This window comes from Cydia pomonella, chromosome 19 (assembly GCF_033807575.1).
Source record: "Cydia pomonella isolate Wapato2018A chromosome 19, ilCydPomo1, whole genome shotgun sequence".
NCBI lineage: Eukaryota > Metazoa > Arthropoda > Insecta > Lepidoptera > Tortricidae > Cydia > Cydia pomonella.
The window spans coordinates 13,837,008-13,860,658 of NC_084721.1; the positions used below are offsets into that span (position 1 = coordinate 13,837,008).

Below are 23,651 nucleotides of genomic sequence, written 5' to 3' on the forward strand. Positions count from 1 at the left end.
AATACAATAGTAAATACTTAGGTAAATACATAGAAAACACCCATGACTCAGGAACAAATATCCATGCTCATCACACGAATAAATGCCCTTACCAGGATAATAAATGCCATCAAAAACATAACTTGTAAAGGAAACCAAGTCTCACAACTCAGTTCTTCTACCGTAAAAAGTTGTGACATCCATGAATTACCAAGTCGGTTCATTTATTCAGTCCCTACTTAAGGGACCTTATGTCTTAAGTTATTACGTAATTGTGTCGTAACGTTACGTAAAAGTTACCACATTGTCGCTTGCCATAAGGACGCTGTGACAGGTTATTCGTATAAAGATACGAGCCAATTTCGTCTTTATAATATATTCATATTATAAGACGAAATTTGTGACTTCTTGTAGTGACCATATCCATATTAAAAATCTTTAATGTTTTAAATAAACAGAATAACTTGGTAATCACACTTAACAATATAATATGTATAACTTGTGAGATAGGTACATTGTGTTTTCATGTGATGGTCAAGTCATTCTGACGTTCTGATTCTCTTTACAACGAATAAGATGAGCCAATCCTGTTGGATGTGTCATCCAATTACCTTTGGATGACACATTGAAAGTAAAGGGTCTCAGATGAGACTTCGCTAGCTCGCATATCTAGATTAGCCTCCTTATTCATAAACGTCTACTAAAATTGACAAGCCGCTAATAATCGTTTGTCCCTTTCCGACGTATTGGTATGATGGAAAGGAACAAACGATTATTAGCGGCTTGTTAACTTTAGTAGACGTTTATGAATAAGGGGGTAAGTCACGTGACGTCACTGAATTGCGCGGTGATATTCCAGTAGAAGGTGGCAGAGTTTTGGAACTGAAACTAGTTTATAACACAAACATGTTTACTTAATTAACATAATACAAATTAGTATCGTGCAGCCACGTATTCAACCTGTCTATAGCTGACCATAATAACGTTTTATAGTACTTAAGACTCCTTAGATTTCTAGCTGGCCCCGAGCTATTTTTAAGTAAAACCGCATGTGCCCTGCCTGCAAAAGAAATAGTCCGGTCACTTTAACCGGTTATTGAATTACAACTCCTATGGAAATTGCAATAAGATTCAAAATGAATAAATGGAAAAAAATGCGATTTCTTGTGTGGTCCCTCTGCGGTTACCGAGTTCCGGCGAGACGAACGCTACAGAACCAGTCTTAAATGTGTCCTCGAGATGCGTAACAAAGGCGCGTTATCGGAGAGCGCACCTACACTGGTTTTTTGAGCGTTGGACTAGCCCGCGCTCAGGTGTCAATTAGAATTATACGACGCTTTTTTTGCAGGTAGTGGCATGGGTTTTACTTAACAATATACAAAGGATTAGCCGCTCGGGACCAGCTACAAATCGAACGACTATATAACTACTAATCGCCTCAGTTAAACGGTAGGTAAACATACAAGAAAGCAGGCAATGTGGTGATGTTGAGGAATCAGCTGACACCGGTCGGGGCTTTGTGGGAGCGCCGCTTGACCTTCTGCTGGCGCCGCTTGATGTGTCTCTGCACGCGGGTGGCGCCCTCTTTGCGGAGCTCTTCGTATTGGGACACCAGGTCTTCGACGCGTTTCTCAGCTGTAACAGGAAAAAAAAGGAATTAGTATTTTTGTAAAAAGAACTTAACTATTAATTGGATACATAACACCTCCACGCTCAATAATTGGAAAGATTAGGAAAAAATGCAGTATAAGGGTAAAAGATCGTGCCCTGTATTTTAGATCCTATCAAATTAATAGACCGCGGGCCAGGAGCATATTTCGTCAGTCATCGCCTCCTGGCTGATACTTTGTCAGATGATAGTTAAGATGTTGTTATAAACTAAAAAAACCGTCACCCGGTTCTATCGCGGTGGAATGACCGTCAGCTGTGAAATGAACATGTAAAAAATATGCGCCTTACGACTTTATGTGCGGCAAAGTATGCGTAATGTGAAAATTGCCTAATCCGTTGATGACTTTTCAGGCGATTACGCCTGATGAAATGCTACATGCAACGTTTCATGATTTGTTATTGCTATCATAAAAAGGTATAGGGCTTATTTTTTACATGTTCATGCGACCAGCTGATGTTCTTACCACCACGATTTTTTAACTAACAATAGCATCGGAACTATCATTTGACTAAGCATCAAATGGGAGGCGATGACAATTTTTTTTTTATGGTTTACGTGTTTCGGTGGCTGCCATTCCTCAACCCACCAACGGAGCGGCAGCTGACGTGCACGAGGGTTCATCATACCTAGCCGTTAACCACTACACGAGTTTTCCGCCGGGAGGCGATTGGTCATGGAAATCTGTTCCTGGCTCGCGGTCTATAAAGGCGCGGGCACACTGGTGATTTGCGAGCGAGTTGAAAGCGAGGCCAGCGCACAACGAGTTCCCCGCGAGAGCGCATCGATTTCGCTACTTAATGATATACTGGGATGGGAGCGATATTGTTGCACGCTCGCGGCAATATCGTTGCGCACTCGCGGTGAAATCGCTGCGTGCTCGCTTCGTTTTCAACTCGCTGCGTACTCGCTTCGTTTTCAACTTACTGCTGGTACAGGTTGTGACCAACCTTTTCGAAATATAATATCTTAGCTTACCCTAGAAATGGTTAAAAATTATAAGTAACTCACATTTATTTTTATAATAAGGCTGTTTTCCCTCGCTAACTTCTTTTTCAGCCTGTTTCTTCTGTTTCTCCATCTCCATTCTCTCCATCTTCTTCATTCTGCTGGCCTTGTGCTGTTCGTTCAGCCTCTGCAGGAGACGGCGCAGCTTGAGGGCCTTCTCCGGGTCTGTGGTCTGCCGTAACTCGGCCCTGGTGGCTTTAATGTCATTCATGCGCATTTCTGTTAGGAAATTGTAGTCATCGGAAAACTGCTTCTTATTAAATTCTCCACAGAGAGGATCGAATCTAAAAACAAGAATATAACTGTTTATTATCTTTTTTAAGTAGTACTTGTGCTGTTTTTGAAATTGTTCTCCATTTACTATGGGGAATATTCTCGAGCGAGAACATTTCCCATATAAAATGGAGAATGTTCTTAAGAATGGCACAACTCTAGACACCATCATCAGTTGGCAACACAATAGGCATCAGTCATCAATAAAAAGAAGATTAAAGAACATATTATAAATTAAAAATCGGTTAATAGACTACAAGCCAGGCACAAATTTCGTCCTTCGTCATCCCAGGTGTAACTCGTAAAGTGGTTAAGGGTGATGTGTCATGGTCCCATGTGGATGTCAACTGCCACTCCTAGGTAGTAACAGTAGCCACCCAAACACGTAAAAAAATAATTTATCCTGCATGCCATAACGCAAAAGCTTGATGGGAGCATCTATCACTTATTTAAATGCACCAGGTGCTTATTTCATCACCAAAGTGGTTTAGGAAGATGTGTAATGAAGCCTTGTGAACATCAGTTGGTGCTCTGTTGGTGGGTTAAGAAACAACAGCCACTGTAATAAACACCTTACCCTATTTGATACATATTTCTAACTATGAAACTTTGCTAAGTAATAGAACAATTAATGTTCAACTGTTCAAAAAATCGTTAACATAGTGTTGTGCTTCTATCGGTGAGTAAGGTTGCCAGAGCTCAAGAAGGGTGCAGTGTTAGGGTCAGCAACACATGGAGACAGCTTACAATCAAAGGCAGGCCGTGTGCTTGTGCCAATCCCAGCATTTTCCTGCTTTGTAGAGGAAAGCAACTACGAACAGAGAACCCGGCAAGCAGGTTCCTGGTACTCAATGTGTTAAGAGTGATACACATCCCTTCAGGTAGTATACTAAACTTAATATTTAAGCAGTTAGAACAATAACCAATTAATTCTTTTCAAAACCCCGTATATGAGTCATAGCAAGCTTCTAATACAAATCCTTAAGGTTTGGGACAGTTAATGTGTTAATCAACTGCTACCTAACAATTCTGATGATTCCGAGGGATATCTCCATAGGAATTGTGCACTGCCAGCCTACCACCTACACAATGCACTGTCAATAGTAATATAGTAATATTTAACAGCCTCCTAGCCTAGTCAGTATTGACCCTGCCTACGAAGCAGGAGGTCCCAGGTTGAAATCCTGGCAAGGCCATTTGTTTGTATGTTTATCACAGATATTTGTTTGTGAGTTATGGATAGTAGGTTACCTATATCTATCTATTATATATATTTTTTTGTCTAGTACCCACAACACGATTGATTTCGTAAGATTGCCCCATAATATTTATTTAAATTTAATGTTGAATGATACTGCTCTGAATAACACATACCTGGGATCACGAATTTCCTTTTTTCTCGCCTTTGGCACGTCAATCATCATCGACACAGGCTTTTTGGAGCTCATTTCTCGGGGTCTATTTTTATTTTCCCTTTTAAACACCTTCGGTTTAACGGATTCAACCTTGCCATCTTTTTTTCCAAATATTGCTTCCTTGTACACTTTGGCTCCAATTCTTTCCTTTAACTTTTGTAGTTCCTCGAACGATAGAGTCGATAACTCGGACCTAATAGCAGTCTAAACAAAAAGTATAATTATTTATGAGAAATTAGGTTACATATTAAATTATTCAAAGGATTAAAAGTAAAACAACTTACTCGTTCCCCGTCGTCGAGATCTTCAGTTTTCTCGGAGTAATCATAATTATCTTCGCCCTCGCTGCTACTCATTTCTACACAAAATTGATAAATTGGACAATATAATCAACTAAGTAAATAAAGTAATTTAATGAATCAAAACAAATGTCACAAATGTAACATGTCCAATGTTCGCTGGTCCAATTATATTTCGTTTTGAGTTTTAAGGTTATGATGTGACATCCTATGGAGTGTGGAATTACAAGGATTGAAATTGAAATATCTTATCGTAGACCTGTTGCAAAAGTGTCCAGTGTCCAGAGGGCCTACCGCGAAAACCGAAATTCGCAAATTGTGGGGATCTTTCTCTTTTACTCTCACTAAGACTTAATAAGAGTGACCCAGGCTTTAACCGCAAAAAATTGAAGTTCGTCAGTTGCGGGCATTTTTCTCTGTCTATCTAATTACGCCTTAGTGAGAGTAAAAGAGAAAGATCCCCGCAATTTGCGTATTCTGGTTTTCGCGGTAAGCCCCCAGCTGTCAGCTATAAATAATAGTTTCAAATCTCTCCAGAGTATCGCTATAGTATTATATTGTATGTCTATGCTATAGTAGCTAAGAACCTTGTTTTTTTTTTCAAGTATTCTAGGTAGCGCCACCTATTTAAGGTTTTTTGATGACACTTTTTAGTACATCGAGATTCTATTCCTTACCTCCACCTTCCATACAACATCCAATAGACACTGACAGTTGATTTGGTTGATAGCTGCGTTTAAAGACCACAACACGGCCTATCTATCGCCCGATTTCAGACACGACGTCGAGCGGAAGCGGAGACATAAGCTGGAACGGCCTTCAGTTTGGGACGCCACATGTGGACCTCGACCAAGGCCGGAACGGCGGCCGAAGCAGCCGAGCGCCTCAAGCGGCGTAAATATGTATCCATTGATTCTGGTTGCATGTTTGAGCCGTTTGGGGTGGAGACCCTCGGGCGCTTGGGACCCAGAGCCCATTGTATATTTAGAGAGCTGGCGAAGAGTCTCATTGATGCTACGAGTGACCAGAGGGCTGGTTCTTTCCTTGCCCAGCGAATTGGCATCGCCATACAGCTCGGTAATGCCACCAGCCTTCTGGGCACCCTACCATCGGGCAACGAGCTAGCCCCCATTTTTTATTTGTAAATATTTGTATTTAGGTATGTTTCTTTACTTTAGTTATATTATTTTTTGTATTTTATGCGTTTTAATAAGTTAGTTTAGTTTAATATTTAAATAATAAAAATAATATTTTAAAGTTGAGTTGAAATAAATAAAGTTTCCAATGTTGTAAACGATGTGCTGATATTTGGTGGGTTTAATATCAGGCCTTATAAAGTGTGGATGTAATTGGCACTTCGGTATTGGCATTTTTGCGGTAGGCCCCCAGGCCCGGGCTCTAATCGCAAAAATCGAAGTTCGTCAATTGCGGGCATTTTTCTCTGTCACTATAATTACGTCTGAGTCAGAGTAAAAGATAAAGATCCCCGCAATTTGTGAATTTCGGTTTACGCGATAGGCGCCTTAGGAAAATAAATTGGCGTCAATCTCCAATTTAATCACCAAGTAAACGATGAGTAAACGTCATAATAAAATCGCTGCGAAGTTTAGTCTGCCAACTTATCTTGATCTAACTCTAAACAATAAGTGGGTTGGTATAACCAGTTTTTTGTTTCCAAGTTTAACATTGTCTGTAATAAAGAGTTCTTGCATTGTATTGAATAAGGTAACATATACCCGGTATATACTTATACGTTTTTTTAACATGTCTACCCTAGTGAGTATTGTATTCTTTGATATCTACCTACTCGATACAGTCACAACATGATAGGTTCAGCCACCTCACCTGCAATAACGTCGAGGACAACGGGTAACGGGCTACAAAAAAATATCTGACACTTTTAATTTAATTTTTCATGACCTCTTATTAAATTTCCTGCTACCTAAAGGTTGTCTGGAAGATATCGCTTTTTAGCGATAAGACCGCATGTTGTTACCTGGTTCTATTTTCCTTTAAAATTCATTTGTAGTTTTACATGTATGTAAAATGTATAATTGTTGGTGCAATAAAGAATATTTACTTACTTATACTTCGTTGTGCCAGCTATTTTTTTCCACCGAATAGGTATCATTGTGTAGATATTGATTTAATACCTACATATATTGATTTAGATAGCTACCTAGCCTATGGACGCTAGCAACATATGTGCACGCGCATAGCGCATAGAATTCAGTATTCGCAGGTCACCCTCACTACCAGCATAGTCCAGTACATCATAGTGAGCTCTGACATCCTTACTTAACTTACTTTCTATTAGGTACAATAAAGAGCACAATAACATATGTATATTCCACAACGCATAATGTGATTTAGTTATGATGATGATATATGTAGTTATTTGTGCAACAAGAGAGGAAAGTTAGTTTTTCTTGCGAGTGTTGATTTTGAGTCCCGAGTAAGCGAAAGATTGTATAATTGAATCACGAGCGAAGCGAGTACAACGTTTAAAATAACGTCACGAGCGAAGCGAGTGATTCTAAGTTAGAATCTTGAGCGTAGCGAGGGACTCAAAAACACGAGATGTAAAATAACTTTGCTCTCGTGTGGCACATACAACTTTTCACTTCAGTAGTGTGAACATTTTAAAAGTTTAAAAAAATTCAACATCAAGTAAAGTTTTTATTCCTGTATTCATGGCCGTAAAAAGCTACTTTGCCTCACTCCCTGGAGTGACGGAAGTAGGTTTGTTCGAGCTGCCGAGGTGAAAAATGGATTTACGTTTAAAATATTGTTCTAATTGTGTTTCTCATTGTGTATGCTGTTGACGCCAGAGCAGTGCAATGGGCAGAGAAATTACAAGGACATACTAAGCCCTAAGGGCATATAAAGGAAACTAGGTATTAGAATAAAAGAATCCTGGCACACGAGAGGGCGAGACACTCCATCCTACTCATGCTCCTGCCCATGCCGCTTGGTAGATAAACAGTAACCGTTGAAATTATATGTTTTTGTTTTAACATAAGTCCGTAATTCTGTATAAATATTCATAATCACTTAGGCCATAAGCTAAGTATCATAATATTATGCCATAACGCCGCCATCTTCATTTTGCAATCTCTGTCCCACACTCGACAACCCTTGTACAAAATATATGAGTATACAATAAAATAGTTTGATCCCTATTCAAAGTGCATAAAGCTTAATATCATATATACCGGCTGCATAATATAAAATTTCTGTCATCAGTGCAAATCACTCAAAAGTTAACAGTTGAGTTCTTATTTCAAGAGTATTAGGTTGATTTTAGAACGGACGTGGCCAGTCAAGAAGTATGATCGAGAGTGAAAGCTCAAATCTTCACACAACGTTTCGTGCAACGGGACCCGACACACAACATGGTGAGTTCCAAATTTAAAAAACTTAAATTTTAATGGCCAGTTTGATTTTACGGTATGTTTTTATTTATGGATGTAATTTTATTTTGTGCCTGGTTTTTTTTATTTTGAGAGAGGTTTTATTTATATTGTGATGAAATAGAAAGTGTGTTACGTGTGCTTACCTAGCATAAACTTCTAGAACTTTGGTGTATGTGCAAATTGTGCAATACTTACCTTTATTTTATTAATTTCTTTATGAATGAATTAACTTGCATTAGCAGACTAGATCACACCACGTAAGAATCTATACTCTATACCATAAACTTGTACAATTACCATTGATAATCTAAATTATTCTTTTAAACAATATCATGGCATGTATAAAAATTAATTACCGTGCCACTGTACAATTCCAATTCTGCTCCAAACATTCAAAATGACTGTTTCTGTTTGGCCTAATGGTTGACGGGCAGAAAATATCTTTCAGAAATAATAAAAATAATTCCATCATGTAATTGTTTGTGCACTAAAAGTTACAATCTGTATGTAATATATTTGTGAAGAAGACTTAACTCACAAACTATGCATGGACGTTGTTAATGGCCTGGGCTATAACCGCGAAAATCGAAATTCGTCAATTGCGGGCATTTTTCTCTGTCACCCTAATTACGTCTTAGTGAGAGTAAAAGAGAAAGATCCCCGCAATTTGCGAATTTCGATTTTCGCGGTAGGCCCCCAGTACCTAAGTAAGCTGAGGGCCTACTGCGAACCACGTTCGACGTGTTGCCTCTCTGTCGCACTTGTAAATTCGTACGTAAGCGTGGCAGGGAGGCAACACGTCGAGCGTGGTTCGCGGTAGGCCCTCTGGTATCGGGCTCGAAGGACCATGAACCAATGTAGTACAAATTAACAAATAATAGTATGCAGGTCATAATTACACATAATATGGGCTGCGGTAAACATGCATCTTACAGCAGTGCCTCAAGTATGGATAGTTGAACCTGTCCGCAAGAGGGGCTTAAGCAAAATTGTAGTTTTTAATATTGAATGTTAGAAGGGCAAATCGACTGAAAAAGTTTACACGAAAAATTTAACTTGTCGAACAACTTTGTCAGTCTATGGGATGATAAGTTGATAACCCTTCGTGCCTACATTTTTTAAATTTGCTGGATTTAGGGATCCGTACCCAAAGGGTAAAACGGGACCCTATTACTAAAACTCCGCTGTCCGTCTGTCACCAGGCTGTATCTCATGAACCGTGATAGATAGTTGAAATTTTCACAGATGATGGTATTTCTGTTGCCTCTGTAACAAATACTAAAAAGTCCGAAATCCTCGGTAGGCAAGTCTGACTCGCACTTGTCCGATTTTTTCTACTGGCGGAAATGGCTTGACAGACTACCACACGTAACACAAAGGGATAACCAAAACCTTAGAAGTATAAAGTTGGCTTCATTCTCATTTATTTTCAATTGTTATATCGTTGCCCTGCATACCATAGCAGTATAACGTTAACATAAAATAGCTAATTATATTGTCGAGGGATCTGACGAGCAACATTTTAAACAGAAGTATATTTTCAGAGTAATTGGGATAAAAGGTAAAAGTGAAAAACCCGCGCGATGGCATTTCTTCCATCGCATGTTTCGCGCCTCGCGCCATATCCTAATTTTTTTTGACAACAGTCATATTTGTTGACAAATGTATTATTTAAAACCAAAACAATAAGTAAAGTCCCATTTCGTCAAAACAATTTACGAGAATCGAATAAATTTTAATCATGGTGGAGTTTTGGATACCCGGGTATGTCCTTAAACTACGTCCAAAAGAGAGGTCCACAGCTGACAGCACAGCACAGCGGATGTCATTCCAGGGGGCCTACCGCGAAAACCGAAATTCGCAAATTGCGGGGATCTTTCTCTTTTACTCTCACTAAGACGTAATTAGAGTGACAGAGAAAAATGCCCGCAATTGACGAATTTCGATTTTCCCGGTAGCCGCCCTGATCTAGAGCAGAGCCCAACTGGGGAAGTACCTCCACCTTACAGAAAACCGCTGCCAAATAACACTAGACCGTACTGTAGGGTTGTGTTCCTGCCGGTGAGTAAGGTTGCCAGAGCTAAACGTGGGTGCGGGGTGTTAGGGTCGGCAACGCGCATGTAAAACCTCTGGAGTTGCATGCGTCCATTAGGCTATGGTAACCTCTTACCATCAGGCGGGCCGTATGCTTGTTTGCCACCAACGTAGTGTAAAAAACTTCCTATGCGCGTTGCAATGTGATTGGCCACTGGTGGTCAATTTGGCAGTCAGCAATTTTATTATGCTAGCTTTACAAAGCACATACTTACATAATACATAACCATTTTGTACGTTCTACGAAGTGGTAAGTCAAGTGTCTCTTTTTGTTGACGGATGACTTAACCCGTTCTGTTACGTAAGAAACAAACGAACTTCGAGACGTTTCAACGTAAAGGCGGTGCCGTTTTCGACAATATTAGCATAGCATGTGACACCGATTTCGAATTACTAAGTAGGTACCTAATAACTATTGACACTATTGGCACTTTGAACTTAGAAAATAGGCAATCATTTCCATCAACTAGGTATAGTCGGTAGTACAAGATATAGCGAAGCGGCCAAGGTGTTCACAAATATCTGAACAAAGTATCGACTAACAAGATGCTAAAGCACATGTTCAGATATTTTGAGCACCCTGACCGCTCAAATATATCTGATGGCGACTCTACTAGGTACAAATACAGGCATACTCTGTTTACATGACTAATTTGGGAGATAACTCACAGAGTGTGTGCAACTTTGTACCTTGTACCGAAACTTTTTTAAGATCTAAATAGACAGATACATCCTAAAATCTTAAATCGTCGCTTTTCAATATTTTCAATCGGAACTGATTTCGGGCCTCATATCGGAAGTGTGGATGTAATTGGCCCTTCAGTCCCGATGTCGAGCCTGGGGGCCTACCGCGAAAACCGAAATTCGCAAATTGCGGGGATCTTTCTCTTTTACTCTCACTAAGACGTAATTAGAGTGACAGAGAAAAATGCCCGCAATTGACGAATTACGATTTTCCCGGTAGCCGCCCTGATAATCGTTTTCGGAAAAATACTCTTGTTCGGGCTTGACGTCGGGCCTAACATCGAGCCATAGCGGGTGTGGATGTAATTTGACCCTTACTTCGCGCAACTCATTCAACAACAACACTTTTACTAAAAATACCGCCTACGGCCGACTCCGACCACATTGAGTTTGCGCTCGAAAACCCGACTGTTACTATATCTCTAGCATACATATACACAATTTCTCATTTTTTTATACTACGCCGGTGGCAAACAAGCATACGGCCCGTCTGATGGTAAGCAGTCTCCGTAACCTATAGCCGCCTGCAACTCCAGAGGAGTTACATCCGCGTTGCAGACCCTAACACTCCGCACCCTCGTTGAGCTCTGGCAACCGTACTCACCGACAGAAACACAACACTATGATAGTAGGGTCTAATGTTATTTGGCTGCGGTTTTCTTTAAGGTGGTCATGCTGCGTCCTTTCTTTAGTAGTTCCTTGTCAAGAATAACATCTGTAAAGTGTTCAAAATATTTTCCATTCCAGGGAGCCAATCAGAGCGAGATCGCGGCCGGCAAGTCTGACTCCGGCAAGGGAGACATAGTCAATAGGATTAAGGCCAGACTCGCGTCGGTGGATAAAAGCAAGGCGCAGGCGCTGGGTGGAGTGTTCTTGTTCAACATTATTAAGGGCACCAGTGTATATAGCTGGAGTGAGTATATATAATCTACATGAGGACTGTGGATAGTCTTCACCAGTGCTCTCCAAGCCACTCAATCTTAGGCACGATGTATGCCTGCAATGTGGCTTTTATACCGCCGGCTTCATGGGTGGCGGACAGAATAACGTCAGACAAGCTACTGCTAGCATGAGTTGCGTTCTCGCGCGCGACTCTCTATATCTAGCGCGTATTCTGTCCGCCACCCATGATGCCGGCGGTCAATGACACTATGCAAGCAGGACAGTATTATACGTGTGCGAAAAATATAGGAACTAGCCGGGCGGATCAACGTACGGAATTCTTGCTGCGATACTGTGTCACCCTATCCTAATCCAACCTGTAACCTTCCAGCTCTGGACCTCAACAACGTGTCAGTCTACGAAGGCGAGCCCGAGGACGACCCTGACTCCACCTTTACCCTCACAGAAGCCAACTTCAAGACTCTGGTCTTGGGCAAAGAGGACGCGCGCCACGTTGTTCAGTCCGGTCGGTGCTCTGTCACCGGCGATGTCATGCGGGCGATGCAACTTGAACCGTATATTAAGTTAGAATAGAGCACTTTTTGACACGTACAAAACCTATAGTAAATTGAGAAAGAAAGTTCAGTGCTCGATCGATCACTGGCAAAGACAAGCGCGATGCAAATTCATCATAACGTTTAACTAAATAAAACTTTTAGGATGTGCAAAACAGGGGGTCTACCGCGAAAACCGAAATTCGCAAAATGCGACGATCTTTCTCTCTACGTCTTAGTGAGAGTAAAAGCCCCGCAATTTGCGAATTACGGTTTTCGCGTCAGGCGCCCAGCTCTTTTGCCAACGTCATGCGAGCAATGCAACATGAATTTTAACTAAATCTTTAACAGCTAAGACCACTTTTTGAAAAGCACACCACACATCAATAGCAAAGCAAGAAACTACGCTTATTGTGTTGGTCTAAATTAAAAAGAAGTTAAAAGCAGAGAATGTGAAATAACGATCTAAATGTACGATAAAAAAATAAGCAGCCTATCTTATCACAAAACTTTTTTTATTCGGCTGTCAGCAATGACCAGTATATTTTAAGGTCTATATTGTGGTGAAAACTATAAATAATCAAAGATCACTTGCACTGGTTATAATGGTCATATTGGTCACTACACCAGCGGTCACTAAGCCAGTTATTGTTATTATAAAAAGTGAAAGTGATAAGTGGTCTTATTTCACACAATGAGAAAATGATTTCCTCAAACTGTAAGTAATCATTATTACGTGTTAGATCACAGATCTGATTACAATAATTAGGTGCACAGTAATCATGATATGATATGATACACTGAAGACGTTAGAAATAAGAACATATGTACCTAACTTAATTTATCAAGATAAATATGTCCTTTTTCTTCTGAGGTTAGCATAACATGACATATTTTATGTATTGTTTTTTTAACTTAATTTGAACAATTGTTGTAATTCACCATTGTTATGTTATTTTAAGTTAGTTAGGTAATTTAATAAACATATTTTTAAGAAAGTGTTCCTTAATCCACAGTATTTTCACCAACCTCTTTGAACACTTACAACTGAAGTTTTGTTTTAGTTGAAATATTTTTTAAATTGCAGTAATTATGTTTTTGGTGATACCTATTCAAAGGGAACTTATTTATTTAATTTACTTTAAAGAAACATCACTAATATATTCAATAAAGTTGATTTCTCGGTCAGAATTCAATTAGCTAATTTAAAAAAATATACAAATAGAAAAAAAAGTGGAAAAATTACTGCTTTGGGTGAGACTTGAACTCACGGCCTCTGGATCAATACTCCAGCGTTCTACCAACTGAGTCACCAAGACCTCATTCACACATTCGCAGATATTTCTTCTTGTTTAAAATTGATAAGTAGAAAACAAAATATCTCACCGGGGTGGAACAGCAACACAGGTTGAAATTAATATCTAAGTACAGTCAAGTGTAAAAATATGTGTGTACACATCTAACTCAAAAATATGTTCCATAGCATCTTATTCCAGTGTAATAAGAGTGTAGTACCATATTTATGAGACGATTCTTTCGATACATATTTTTGCACTTCACTGTACTAACTGTACTCCTAATGCAAGCATTACATTCAGTCAAAATTTATCTTTAATGGTCCACCAGCTAACCACTCCAAAGCCTATAAAAAGGCCATTCCATTAAAAATGTTTCGTTCCACTAAAAGAAAATGTGATTCCAACAGTTAATAACAATTAAACAATTATTTCAACTAACAAAATTATTTAATCAATAAGTATATGCTTGATGTAAATGTAACAGTGGACATTATATCACATAGATTTATACAGATCACAATTTTGGAGTTTGATTTCCGGTAGTACATTCCTTTTCCATTGCATGAGACATTGGGTGTTCCAGAACATTGTCGATCAGACCAAAGGCCTTAGCTTCTACCGGAGACATGAAGTGGTCGCGTTCCATAGAAGTTTGAACCTTTTCTAAAGCCAAACCTGTATGTCTAACATATAATTGATTGATTTGCGCCTTTAGCTTCAAAATTTCTTCAGCTTGGATCTGTATATCAGTAGCCTGCCCTCTAACTCCACCAGAAGGCTGATGAATCATTATTCTAGAATTCGGCAGAGCATGTCTCATTCCTGGAGCACCAGCAGAAAGAAGCAAGGATGCCATACTACAAGCTTGACCAACACACCAAGTTGCAACTGGAGGTGTTATATACTGCATGGTATCATATATACCAAGTCCAGCAGTCACATTCCCGCCAGGCGAATTAATGTAAAGATGCACTGGCTTCTTACTTGACTCGGACTGTAGAAATAGCAGCTGCGCGACGACTAGAGAGCTTATATCGTCGTTTATAGGCCCCATAAGACATATAATCCGTTCTCTAAGAAGTCTTGAATAAATATCGTACGCACGCTCTCCCCTACCAGTTTGCTCAACAACTATAGGCACCATACCAAGTCTTGCAGGTGAACTGGTCACTAAATTCCGGTGAATATTTACATTAGACCTGCTCACGCCAGCAGTAACTGCTTTCACGAGTAGGCGAGAATATTTTAAAGCCATTTTCAAGATTTCGTATTAAGTTTATCAGCAATTTTGATTCAAAGTGTAGGTTATGTTTATATTGTTTTCTTGAAATTAGAAATTATGGTACTTGCACTGTTATAATGATAATTTAAGTTACCAAATTATCATATTTTCTCTCCGATTTTTGGAAAGTTTCTATGTTAATTTTCCAATTCCATTTTGACACTTGTTTTGACAACTACGTTTAGCGGCGTTTTGTTTTTGCGTAGGAATATATAAAGAGGATACTTAAGGCTTCTACAGATGTTGCAAAAAATGCCATGCGACTTGTGGACTTATAGGGAGCGTGCATGAACTGTAGGAGGCAGCACAGGAGCAGTCAGATTTTTGGCGCGAGGCGTAAATGTGATGTTTATTGTTCCAATGTAGCCTACAAGATGGCAGAACCTACTATGCACAAGAACACACGTGACGTGTAAATTTACACGTTTATTGTTCCGATTCAGGCCAAAAGATGGCAGAACCTCCAACGCGCACGGTCCCTATATAATCGCTGTCGCTGCCTAAGTAGAGTAACGAATTCAATCGTTCGACCAAATGCCGTGATGTATTGCAAATCATAAGCGATTATTGGTGACGTTTAGACTTAGAGAGGCCATTTTAAAGCAAATCAAAACAAAACCAGCTAATGGGGAAGGCGGCTGAAAGCTAATTGTAGATGACGCCACTAGAGTTTGAGACAACTCGACCAACTCGTATGAAATTTATACCTACTTAAAAAAAAATGTATTTAATAAACCAATGTTTAATAAAGCTTCATAATTAATCTCTCTGTATAAGTATTAAACTTTGTATCTGAGGCCGAGAAACTGTCGGATAAAGTTTCAAAGCCATTCAAATAAAGTTTTGTTTTGACAGGAGCATGTAGGATATTTTCATGTACGTAATAATCGTCTGTATAACGCAATAAAATGGATCCTCATGAAAAATATGGACGTCTGATTGTAACACAGTTAAAAGCACTTTTACGGGAACGCAAGCCATCCATAAAAGGAAAAAAAACCTCATAGAAAGGTTAAGTATATTTGGCTATGTACTGTTTTCACTCAAAAATATTATGCTTAAAATATCAAGGTAAATGTACAATATCAACGTTAATATTTTACGACCAAAATAAGAATTTTCAATTGAATCCAGCATTAAATATCGATTATGTGTACGGATTGCAAATATTCGAAATTTTTAGGTATTCGAATATTCGATTTTTTCTGACGAGATATTCGAATAAAATTCGTATATTTTTCAGAAATAAGAAAATGAACGAGAAATCGTTTTTTTTAATCGTTTTATTCAAAAACTATTTGCACATATTGCAAAAACTAATGTTATTTTGCAGAAATCCACTTAATTACCTAATTAGATTGACTTTCAAGAATGTGAAGCGGCACCGTGGCTGTTTAATCTACTCATGGATAGTAGCTTGCATTGCATCATTTGAGAAATGATGAATGTGGGGTGAGAATGAGTGGGTTACTCGACAAATGTCTTCTTTAGATGGCCTGGTATTGCTAGCGTCATCGGGTGAAGAGTTGCAGGAGATGGTAACTAATAGAATGCAATCTTTTGAAAGGAATTAATGAAAATAAATGTAAGCAAGACGAAAGTAATGGTATTTGGAAAGGGTGAAAATATGACAAACTGTAACATTTTCATTACTCAAGAAAGAGTGGACCAAGTGAAAGAGTTTGTCTACCTGGGAACCTTGTTCACTAGGGACGGTTAGCATGATAAAGACATTGAAAGGATAGTAAATGGTGGAAATCGTGTGAATGGGGCACTTAACGCTTTTATGAGCAGTCAGGTGTCACAAAAAGCACAGTTGGCTGTGCATAGAGGGGTGTTAGTGCCCACACTTATGTATGGTAGTAAAAGTTGGTTATGGCAGAAGAGGCATCAGAGCCAAGTGGATGCAGTAGAATTGAGAGTATTGAGAAGTGTGTGTGGTGTGAGGTTACAAGATAGAATTAGGAACAGTGTGGTAAAGGAAACGTGTGGACTGAACGAAGTTGTAGTGACAATAATGTAAAAAGGTTTGTTGAGATGATTTCGACACGTGTTAAGAATTAGTGAAAGAAGGCTAATAAAGAGAGTGTATAAGGGAGAAGTAGAAGGCGGAGCTGGAAGGAGTAGACCTCGGCGGACTTTGTTTGATCAAACCGGAGAAATCCTGATAATTTTTGATTTTGATTTCTTTGAAATCGAGTTAGGTTTAGCTGTAATTTCACGAAGCCTATCGAGAGGAACACAATAAAATAATATTTCCTTCGCATTACTACCTACCGTTCCTCATTCACTCAATTCACTGTAAAAAGTAACCGGCAAAACCAGTGCCGGATTAACCCTTAAGCAAAATAAGCACTTGCTTAGGGCACCACGTCTAGGGGGGGCACCAAAATCGGAGGAAAAAAAAACGTGCAGGTTGCATCAGCATCGTAGTCGTAGTGGAGTATGTACACAAAACTTCATGATACGTGTGCAAGTACCCATCTAATAACGAAGGGTCATAAAAGTAAGAGAGTGAGGACACTTAAGTACGTCTCCAACGTAGGCCTTCGCTTTGACCTTACGCGGAGGGCCTTGTGGCCAAAAACCAAGCTTTTGGCCAAGCTCATGGCCAAATATCTTACCATGGCCAGCCGATTTTTTCGACGTAGATTACCGATATTGTAGCGAACTCTGCTCTCTTGCACGCCAGATTTGTCAGCTAGGCCGAGTTGCTGCAGAGCCGCGATCCTACGACCTAATTGTCAAAATAAAGGGCCCCGCGAATTCCGAAAACCAAAAGCATCTTATCAAGTCGTGCTTTCGAGTTAAGCCAAAGGCCGAGTAGTAGGAGAACCGTGATATGTTTGTTTTGAAGCCACTCTTTTGCAGTTCGGCGTTAGGTCTTATGCGACGCTAGGCTAGTAGGCCTTATACTTTATGCAAAAGTCGATCTTCTGCCTCATTTTCACTTGCCCATAGATCCAATTCCAAGCTTTCTTCTCTCGCAGCTGGGCCTTCTGCCTTGCTCACACTTCACCACTGGTTGTATTGTATGAACACGCTCCGGACGTTCAGCCATTCCAACTCTGCTTTCTTCCAGCTCGACCTTTGGCCTCATTCACACGCGCCGATTGAACGCTCCGCGTCAGCCTTATAAAAAGCTAAACCTTAGACTTTGCCTTTAAAAACACTGATTTAAACTTTCACGACTTAGGTCAATCAAATTAGATCAAAAAATAGCGTGTTGAGGAACTAATTCCCAGCAAGCTGGAAATCGTTTTAATACTTTCATTTGGTCCTAAATACGTGTAATCCGAGTTTACTCAATCCCAGGTGTGCGTACATTTTTATCTCAAAAATTTCTTCAAGAACGATTTGTTGTTGTTGCTAAGAGATCCTTAGGAGATATTTTTTCCTTGGATTGCCAAACCACTCGATAGGTACACCTCCTGAAGGTACACCTCTTGGGATGGAGCAAACTCGGATTACACGCAATTAGGACCAAAGGGAAGTAGGAAAACGATTTCCAGCTTGCTGAGAATTAATTCCTTAAAACTTGTCAGAGCTAAGCCCCCACTGAAGCTCGGCCTTTGCCCTCACATGAATAAGCTTCGCAGGAAAGCTCTTGAGGTTGCAAAACCCCTGTACAAAGCACGGCCTACGTCCTGCGTCTTCGCTTACACTTGCGTAAGATCGGCCTCCGGCCTTATGCGAAGCACGGTCTTCGAATTTGCTTACACTTGACCATTGTTTATTCCAAAGTCTGCTCTAATTATAATCAAAATACACTGTTAAAAACTATCGGGTTACTCTTGGGCAGGTGAATAAGTCATGTTACGCTACGAGAACCTTGTGAACCAAAGCAGGTTTTAATTTTAATCGCATAGTATAAAGCACACAATGATAGATAGGTAATTTCGGTCATTTCGTTTAGGTCAGCTTTGATAAAGGTGACATTCATCATGGTGACTGCAGCAGTATTACTCGTACCTACTGTTGCAACATTACTGCAACGTTGCAGCACTGTCAATTTTCGTGATAAAATGATATAACGGATTGAAAATTAAATTCTCAACAGTAATGCGGCAATAAAAGTCACTCAATTTACCAAGAAAATTCGATGTAATCTTGATGAGGGGGCACCATGGTCTAGAAATGCTTAGGGCATCAAAATATCTTAATCCGGCACTGGGCAAAACACACAGAAACTGTAACTATCGCGGATGAAACAGGTTTTTCTGAGTAATAAAAAATATTCGAAAAATGAGCGGCCGAATATTCGAATATCAAAACAGGTCGAATATTCGAATTGCAAGCCCTAATTATGAGGCACCAACAGAATTCGCCTGTGATGTAAATTCTTATAGACATATCAATGCAGATTCAAAGCTCCCGCCTCTGATCATGTCTAATATTAAAAACTATTTAGACTGGTACATAAATATCTCATTAAATTAATACAAAACTTATTTGATTGTTGGTGACTCACATTTCCATTAACTATTATGATAATTTATTTATTCAAAGAAAAATGGTGGGGCCAAACTAATGTCATGTCACAAACTCTAGTGGCGCCACCTAGTAGCAAAGTTAGCAGGCGCCTTCCCCATTGTTTGGCGGCTCACATACAATTGGGGCATGAAGAGAGGGCACGCATAGAATCTGTCATACTTCTTCCTCTACCTTATAAGTTATAACAAATCGTTTGCCTACTTAGCTTCATTTTTTGTCTCTTCTGTAAAACTTAGATGAAGGGTTCCGTTTATGCCATGGTTACGGGACCCTAAAAAGGTAATCTTTTGGTTATAATTATAGTGCATAACTATACTCAGATACACCCACTTTGTCAGTAGAAAAAGGCGCGATTCACATTCTATGGGAAATCAACTGTTCGCACCTACATTTTTGAAATTTGCCGCCGTTTTTCCTAGTGTAATGTGTTTCTGCCTGTCTGTATGGACCTATTTTGTGATGCTTTGTGGTAAAGCAAGCGTTTTCGACTTCTTAAGGCTTGGGTAGTAAAAAAACACAAATTTAAAAATTTATTACAAAATCACTAGAATATTTATATATGTTGCTTATACACGTTTTATCATAATTTAGTCACTCTTCGTATCACAATGGTATATAACATAATTGTTACATTACTTCAGTCAGGGGTTCTCAACCCGTTTGAAGGCAAGCCCCTTTAGTTATTCCATTACATACTAATTAATTATTTGCTCATCTGTCTTACCACTGGGAACAAGCGAGAAACATTAACAAACAACAACGAAGACTGGCAAATTTCATACAATCCGGTCTGTGAAAAGGGAGCGGATGCTGCCTTCGGGTCAAAAAGTTTAGAGAACCCTTGCTTAAACAATGACTAATGGGGATTTAAGACTACAATATGTAAATAGCTCTTTCATTCCGTATAGCGAAAAATCTTAAGAGGTAATTGTAACGTAGCACTTGGCATGAAAACTTAGTGTGGCCCGATTCTATATGCCGTGTGTTTATTGAATTCCGTTAACTCCTTTAAGGAAAACAGAGGGATATATATTGTATGTAAAATTTGAGCTCTAGGGGGGAGAGGGAGGGAGGCTGCCAGCCAGCAGGGGCAGCTGCCTGTACCTGCCTACGCCCATGGTTGTAAAAGGCCCATCCTTTTTCCAAGCACTGCATATTACTATGGAGTGTAGAATTAAAAGGAGTTAAATCTCTTATGGTAGAACTGTTGCAAGTGTCCAGAGGGCCTACCGCGAACCACGTTCGACGTGTTGCCTCCCTGTCACATTTACGTGCGAAGTTACGTGCGACAGAGAGGCAACAAGTCAAACGTGGTTCGCGGTAGGCCCTCAGCTATCAGCTATGAATAATAGTTCCAAATCTCTCCAGAGTAGCGCTAGAGTAGCTAAGAACCTAGGCTTTATTGACGGAGTGGCGTGCGCTGTCTATGATTTGATGTTTTTTTCAAGTATTCTAGGTATTGTAGCGCCACCTATTTAAGGTTTTTTGATGACATTTTTTGGTACATGGAGATTTAATTCCTTACCTCCACCTTCCATAGCATATTACAATGAAATTAAATAAAAGTATGACAGCTGTAAATGGCGCTATAACGCTAAATATTTCACGTTAAGAGCCCTTAATCCTTGGAGCGTTCTCCGATTTCACGAAATAACGCTCGATAGATGGCGTTGGCGCTCGGTACGCGAGCGCCGGCAACGCGACGCGCGTTTCAATGCAGACTAGAATAATCTTGATAGTTTTCAATATAATTTCAAGCAACATTAATTTTAGTGTCATATGATATCATATGGGCACTCTTTATTTTATTGTATATGCACAGTAGTTTTTTTTTTAAGTACACTACTACTAAGTGTACAGACTACAGAGTGTACTATAACCCTTGCTCTTTATTCTGTCTCTTTCACACCAATGGAAAATGAAGAAGTTAGTAAATGACTGCAGGTATAAATAAAGTATATTAGTGCGATAGAGAGACAGATAGTGTTTCGTTGTCGTATCGTAAACGATTGGCATGTTGGCCACACACTTGCTTAGTGCCTAGCCAAAATACCAATCGTTTGCGTATATTAGTACGATAGAGAGAGAGTAGTGTTTCGTTGTCGTATCGTAAACGATTGGCATGTTGGCTACGCACCCATGATACCTAGCCAAGAAGCCAATCGATTGCGCATATTAGTGCGATAGAGAGACAGATAGTGTTTCCTTGTCGTATCGTAAACGTTTGGCATGTTGGCTACGCACCCATGCTGCCCAGCCAAGATGCCAATCGTTTGTGCATATTAGTACGAGAGAGAGACAGATAGTGTTTCGTTGTCGTATCGATTGGCATGGTGGCTACGCACCCATGCTGCCTAGTCAAGATGCCAATCGTTTGCGCACATTAGTGCTATAGAGTTTCAGTGTTATTTGAAATCACGTTAGGGTTTGTATTATTATTTTTGACCCGAATGAAGTCCATCCAGGTTCTTATGATGGAGTCAGGAGTTGGTCACCAGAACTCCTAATCTACTCATTATAATTCCATCGTGCTTGGGCTCAAAAGATTTGCCCTGACGAACACCATCGATCTAGATGAGGTCCAGGGTCTCATGACGGAGTCAGGAGTTGGTCACCAGAACTCCCCAGAACTCCTAATTTACTCATCATAACTCCATCGAGTTTGGGCTCAATAGATTTACCCTGATGAGCACCATCAATCTAGATGAAGTCCAGGGTCTTATGATGGAGCCAGGAGTAGGTCACTAGAACTCCGAATCTACTCATTATAATTCCATCGTATATGAGCTCAATAGATTTGCCCTGACGAGTACCATCGATCTAAATGAAGTCCAGGGTCTCATGATGGAGTCAGGAGTTGGTCACCAGAACTCCTAATCTACTCATTATAATTCCGTCGTGTTTGGGCTCAAAAGATTTGCCCTGACGAGTACCATCGATCTAGATGAAGTCCAGGGTCTCATGATGGAGTCAGGAGTTGGTCACCATAATTCCTAATCTACTCATCATAACTCCATCGTGTTTGGGCTCAATAGATTTGCCCTCACGAGCACCATCAATCTAGATGATGTTCAGGGTCTCATGATGGAGTCAGGAGTTGGTCACTAGAACTCCTAATCTACTCATTATAATTCCATCGTGTTTGGGCTCAAAAGATTTGCCCTGACGAGTACCATCGATCTAGATGAAGTCCAGGGTCTCATGATGGAGTCAGGAGTTGGTCACCATAATTCCTAATCTACTCATCATAACTCCATCGTGTTTGGGCTCAATAGATTTGCCCTCACGAGCACCATCAATCTAGATGATGTTCAGGGTCTCATGATGGAGTCAGGAGTTGGTCACTAGAACTCCTAATCTACTCATTATAATTCCATCGTGTTTGGGCTCAAAAGATTTGCCCTGACGAGTACCATCGATCTAGATGAAGTCCAGGGTCTCATGATGGAGTCAGGAGTTGGTCACCAGAACTCGTAATCTATTTATCATAACTCCATCGTGTTTGGGCTCAATAGATTTACTCCGACAAGCACCATCAAATTACCATTATGATGAATAGATTAGGAGTTCTGGTGACCAACTACTGAGTCCATCATGAGACCCTCGACTTAATCTAGATCGATGGTACTCGTCAGGGCAAATCTTTTGAGCCCAAACACGATGGAGTTATGATGAATAGACTAGGAGTTCTGGTGATCAACTCCAGAGTCCATCATGAGACCCTGGACCTGATCTAGATTGATGGTGCTCGTCAGGGCAACTCTATTGAGCCCAAACACGATGGAGTTATGATGAGTAGATTAGGAGTTCTGGTGACCAACTCCTGACTCCATCATGAGACCCTGGACCTCATCTAGATCGATGGTGCTCGTCAGGGCAAATCTTTTGAGCCCAAACACGTTGGAATTATAATGAGTAGATTAGGAGTTCTAGTGACCAACTCCTGACTCCATCATGAGACCCTGGACTTTATCTAGATCGATGGTGCTCATCAGGGCAAATCTTTTGAGCCCAAACACGTTGGAATTATAATGAGTAGATTAGGAGTTCTAGTGACCAACTCCTGACTCCATCATGAGACCCTGGACTTTATCTAGATTGATGATGCTCGTCAGGGCAAATCTATTGAGCCCGAACACGATGAGGTTATGATGAGTAGTTTAGGAGTTCTGGTGACCAACTCCTGACTCCATCATGAGACCCTGGGCCTCATCTAGATCGATGGTGTTCATCAGAGCAAATCT

The 23,651-nt window shown here is 40.0% G+C and overlaps 3 protein-coding genes and 1 non-coding gene across 4 annotated transcripts; 1 reads left to right on the plus strand and 3 right to left on the minus strand.

Moving 5' to 3' along the window:
• Positions 1-871: 871 nt before the first annotated feature.
• Positions 872-4,863, minus strand: LOC133528359 (ribosomal RNA processing protein 36 homolog). The gene is made up of 4 exons (XM_061865723.1): positions 4,629-4,863; positions 4,304-4,548; positions 2,660-2,940; positions 872-1,614 (listed from the first exon to the last, which is right to left on the minus strand). Exons 1-4 carry the CDS (start codon positions 4,698-4,700, stop codon positions 1,475-1,477), a joined length of 738 nt encoding a protein of 245 aa, XP_061721707.1. The 5' UTR covers positions 4,701-4,863; the 3' UTR covers positions 872-1,474.
• A 2,003-nt stretch (positions 4,864-6,866) lies between these two features.
• Positions 6,867-13,975, plus strand: LOC133528266 (peroxisomal multifunctional enzyme A-like). Its single transcript, XM_061865571.1, has 3 exons — positions 6,867-8,041; positions 11,645-11,810; positions 12,171-13,975. Exons 1-3 carry the CDS (start codon positions 8,039-8,041, stop codon positions 12,371-12,373), a joined length of 372 nt encoding a protein of 123 aa, XP_061721555.1. The 5' UTR covers positions 6,867-8,038; the 3' UTR covers positions 12,374-13,975.
• Positions 13,580-13,652, minus strand: Trnan-auu (transfer RNA asparagine (anticodon AUU)). The gene has a single exon. It is a non-coding gene; the product is annotated as a tRNA-Asn (tRNA).
• An 81-nt stretch (positions 13,976-14,056) lies between the features above and the next one.
• Positions 14,057-15,122, minus strand: LOC133528265 (ATP-dependent Clp protease proteolytic subunit). The gene has a single exon (XM_061865570.1). It carries the CDS (start codon positions 14,884-14,886, stop codon positions 14,146-14,148), a length of 741 nt encoding a protein of 246 aa, XP_061721554.1. The 5' UTR covers positions 14,887-15,122; the 3' UTR covers positions 14,057-14,145.
• Between the last annotated feature and the right edge of the window lie 8,529 nt (positions 15,123-23,651).